Source organism: Poromitra crassiceps (assembly GCF_964638095.1).
Source record: "Poromitra crassiceps genome assembly, chromosome: 12".
Classification (NCBI taxonomy): domain Eukaryota; kingdom Metazoa; phylum Chordata; class Actinopteri; order Beryciformes; family Melamphaidae; genus Poromitra; species Poromitra crassiceps.
Genome location: NC_139632.1, coordinates 41,014,687 through 41,019,686, shown reverse-complemented (window position 1 = coordinate 41,019,686; position 5,000 = coordinate 41,014,687). Strand labels below are relative to the sequence as shown.

General features: G+C 44.6%; 1 protein-coding gene across 1 annotated transcript in view; it reads left to right on the top strand.

The window, feature by feature from the left end:
- Window positions 1-5,000, top strand: part of LOC310786230 (uncharacterized protein) — a gene marked incomplete at both ends in the record, with an annotated part of 366,431 nt that overhangs the window by 311,913 nt on the left and 49,518 nt on the right. Inside the window, 1 exon segment of the mRNA XM_083647397.1 lies at window positions 905-1,027. Within this exon segment, the coding sequence (XP_083503523.1) occupies window positions 905-1,027 (123 nt within the window).

The following is a 5,000-nucleotide window of genomic DNA, read 5'->3' as shown; positions in this document are numbered from 1 at the left end:
TCACGGATCAGCCCTCCTACTCTGTCTGCAACGTTGCCCGCGGAAGGGTTGATCATGCCCAATCCGCTGCAATAGAGCTAGTGCTACACCGCAGCATTGAAAGACCCTTCGGTGCATGGAGGGCTAAGGCTCTGTGGGTTAATCCAGGCCGCGCTCCTCCTTCGTCTCACCAGACCCTCCCAAAAGGCAATCCTACTATGCCGCACCATAGACAAAGAGGATGCCTCAAAAAGGCCTGTGCGCTGCACGTCATTCGGCTGCGCCGAGCACCTCACTCTAGCCTGGAGGACCCCAGGCCGCGCCGATGTTTACATAGATTTTCGGGAGGCTAATCCGTAGCGTTTGTGGATTTCTACCTCACGAGAGAGCCAGGCTGGGGTGCTAAACCCATCCCGTACCGGATTGCCGTCTCTCCGACCGTCAACTGTCTCTCCAGCTGTCCACTGTCTCTTCCACATATATACATATATAGCTGCCTTTTTCGGTGTCTTCTTCTTCTCAGAACATGCCCATCATCACCCTGCCTGGATGTACATTATTCTGGCTCAAGGTCACCAGCAGTGCTGCTGTCTGTCTGTCTGTCTGTCTGTCTGTCTGTCTGTCTGTCTGTCTGTGAGCTTTACCTTGGAGCCTAAAAAAATCACATACAACTTCAGAAACAAAACCAAAACTCTATATATGTTTGTACTGTACGCTATTATGTGGGAGACAATGTCTTTCAAACCCACTCTCTGCGTGGGCATGTGTGTCTGTGTCTGTGTGTCTGTGTGTGTGTGTGTGTGTGTGTGTGTGTGTCTCTGTGTGTGTCTGTGTCTGTGTGTGTTCAGAGCAGTACTGTCAGTAAAGAGTACTCATTTCTAAGTGGAAACCTGATTGCGTGTTACACTCTCGTGTCCTCACGCAGCCACAAAGTGCGACGGGCCCCGGAGGTTCCGCTGTAAGAACGGGGAGTGCATCGACAGCAGCAAGGTGTGTGACAACGTGAAAGACTGCAAGGACTGGTCTGATGAACCCATGAAGGAGTGTGGTAAGAGGATCTCTCTCTCTCTCTCTCACACACACACAGGCCCGTATCTAGCTATGAGGACACCGAGGTCCGGACCTCGGTAATAATTTCAGAGAAAAAAAAAATATTTATTCAAATTTTTTGTTTTTGTTTTTTTGTTTTTTTACAAATGTAATTAAAAATATTTTGCAGTGCACTATGTTCCTTTCTTGTTTAAGAATGTTTCGGGAAATGAAAATGTAGCCTATTTAAATAGAATTATCAACAATAACAATCAAGGAGGAAGTTACATGCTTGTAGGCTAGAGAAGAAGAAGCGCGCATGCGCGCAGATGTTGTGTTGAACCAACCAACAACCAATACGAATTGTTTAATCTGGCAATAAAGAAACGTGAACTTGACATGCTATTTTAATAGCCTACTCAAAAATGCACCTCCCACTATACAGCAAAGAGAGGAGTCAATGTTTCTTGATATATGCCATTCAGATCAGAATAATTAGTCTAGTCGTTAAGTTTGCTGATAATATTTCTATCATGTTAAGTCTGTGTCATGTTAACACATTCACTGCCAGCCGTTTTTTTTTTACTGTAGGTAGCTTCTGCCAAGGTTTTTTTTTGAGGATTCTGGCTCATCTTTCAACAGCCGAGGATTATTTTCTGCTAAGATTTTGTGGACACAAAATATCTCAAAAGAACTAATAGAATGTGTGCTTTCTCTGTCTAAAAGAGTTAGTTTGTAGAGTTAGTAGTTATGTAGGTATTAGCACTTGAATACAGCATGGTTTCAGCGTCTGAAAATTTAAGCTGAGAAAAATGCCTTTTTGTGAAATTCGATAGAACAGTCACTTTAACCATTCATTTTTGGCATCATTAAGACGTCAGACATCTAAACAATAGTTTTGAACAGTAATTTCCTCCATAACAGCAGGAAACCCCCCTCTCCTTCAAACTCCTCCCTCCGTGTGTGTTCTCCTCCTGCCTCCCTGGCTCTGCAGCGGGCGTGTCACAAGCGAGTTGCTGCTGCTGCTGCTGCTGCTGCCTGTCTGCTGGTGGCCGCTCTTTGGGCGAGTCTGGATGGGCTCGCTCGTTTCTTGGGGTTTCGGTTGAGACCTTTGATGAAGCTTTTGCGATTCTGGTCTTATTTATGCTGCGTGTTTCAAAGTGTGTTCCACCCGTAATCTATTATGCAAATTTGCAATCCCCCACCGCCAGCTCCCTGCGCGAAAGCGAAAGCGTTTTCGCCAATCCATTTTCATGAGAATGGCTTCCTCACGCGGCTGTTTTTGCTTGGCTTTCTCTCGTCTGGAGAGCACTGTCGCCACTTAGTGGGTCGGTAAAATAGATTATACACATTCAATACCTCCCATATTTTAATATGAGATGTAAAAGGGGTTGATCGACGTCCCACCGTCAAAAAAAAAAAATTTTTTTTTTGGATGAGATATCTCGTCAACGGCAGTCAACCGTTTTTTTTTTAAGACGAGATATCTCGTCAACGGCAGTGAACGTGTTAACTGGTGTATTCAGAGCAAATAGGGAGATATAGAGCATTATCATCATGCTATATATCTCCCTCTTTGCTCTGAATGAGTGAGAAAAGGAGAAAATACAGAATAATTACATCACAACAGTATCCTAATGTTAATTAAAAATAAGATATTCCTCTAAATATGGCTAAAAAAGGTAAAAAAAAAAAAAAATCTTTTTTATTTAAAGGAGAACTAACCTCCAAAACACTTTTTTTCAGCTTTTAACCAATATATATGACTTTGGGGGTGATGTGTGAAGAATTCTGGTCAGAATTTCCACATTTGACACCAAACTGTTGCCATTTTACCATTTGTATCATTTTTCAGCAGCATACCTGGCATAAGCGCCCTCTTAGGGTCAAAGACTGCTTTTTTTTTTTTTCTCAAATGAATGGGAGATTAGGAACACTTTGACGTCACAGTGTTCCCAAAGACTATGGGATTTCAAGATAATTACTCCCCTACCCCCCCTGTACCCTTTCGGCTCCTCAGAACTCCAAGCCTATTCCTATTGAAGTTTGCTCTTAAAATACTGAACCAAACGTTGTCAAAGTTGGCACATGTCTTAATTATAGTTAGTTTCCCGCTGAATGTGTCACTACTTTATTTATATCTTACCTGAATAAGCTCGAATGATGATGTATATATTATCAGTCCGAGTTGGAAGCAGCTCTCTCCAGCCCAGGCATGCGGGAGAGAGTCGTACTGTAAACCTCATGCACTAGCTCCAAGCTCCGCGGGCGCGCGCAGCAGAGCAGAGCTCTCTGTGCTCTGAGAGTAGAGAGAGCAGTCTGATATTTCCGCAAACAAATATGGTCGCAGTTTAGCGCACATGTAAAATATAACGCTATACTACGACGTGACAACGTGACAAAGCTTCTCTAAACACATCGGCTACTATCATTTCCCTGCATCCCTCCTACTGAGATTATATCGGTAATGATTTTGGACAGACTGAATGCGCGGAGGAGAAGGAGAGATCTGCAGCTCTGCCCTGAGTAGCCCTGAGAGACACTCACCTCGCTCCGACTATTGTGCCCGTCTGTGAAAAGCGTCCTGTCCAGTCGCACCTTCGCAAACAGATGCGGGATTCCCTCAATCCTGTACCCAATCTCAGACTGTATTCTCTAAATCGCACACCAGCTATTTCTGTCTGTTTGTTTGTTGCTCCGTGAGGTTACAAGCGCCCCATGCATGCAGGAGGGAGGAGGCGCAGGCAGCCTGCACTGCGCTGAGAGGAAAAAACTTTTGCACAACTTTTAACAAGAATCACGAAAAGCCCCCAAACTAAAATGAAAAAGGGACTATATGGCAACTTGGACGAGGGAATGACGTAGAGAAATCTCGCATTGTGTTACCCCAGAACGGGGGGTTTGTCGTATTGTGCGGTGTGCTGCTGTAACAAGCCCATGCCACTTTGCTCTCGTAACGTAGTTTAACACACTGCCATAGGGTTACATGCAGAAAAATAATTAAATTTCTAGTTCGCCACTGAATTACCAAATTGATATAACTTTCAACCATTTTGAGCAAAGCTCTTTCCATACAGGCCACCAGCGTTGGCTAATTGTTGATATTTATACAGATATGGCCCCTCTCAAATAAATTATTTTTGAGGCAATAGGCAAACTGTAATGGCGTCGATTTCCGAAAAAAAATCTGGACTTCAACACAGCCAAAGAGTCCAGTATAGACAAGAGCATATGTCATTTCTTGGTTTTTTCCATAGGTATTTTCAAATCACTGTTCTAATACATATCTAGGGGGTTAGTCCCCCTTTAAAATGATATATTAGGCTACTCTAAATATGGTTAAAAAAGGGGGGGGAAAAACTCGAATTTTTTTCGGCGGCGCCACCTCCCCTTGCCATGTCTGGACCTCCCCAATTTCGAAACCCTGGATACGGGCCTGCACACACACACACACAGACACACACACATGTGCTCATTAGCTGTTCCACTGCCTCAGGCACACACACACAGAGAAGCACTGATACTGTACACACACACACACACACACACACACATGCTTGGGCAGCTACTTCAGATGCGGGTGGTCACTCTTCTTAGTAATGGGGGCTTCATTTGATCAAGGCAGGGTAAATGGGGAGAATTCTCCGCTGTCTTGTTATGATCAAAGAGCCGGCTGACTCTGCCCTCTAGTGCGTTCTTTGCCGGGAGAACGTGACCGGACTACGTTACCCATAAAGCACCACACAGATTACCCACACACACACACACGCCATAGATAATTAGCACTTAACGCGCGCTTCAGTCACGGCTCTCACATCAAAAAGCAACGGGAGCCGTAGCAGAGGCAAAGTACCTGCGTACAGAAGCTCACGCTAGTGAACGCAGCTCACTCCAGACACACTCATGTCAGCGCAGTTTAAGTCATTATTGTCGCGCCGGTGACATTCTACTCAAGCACACAGGTACAAGCGTCGATATGATACTATAGATGG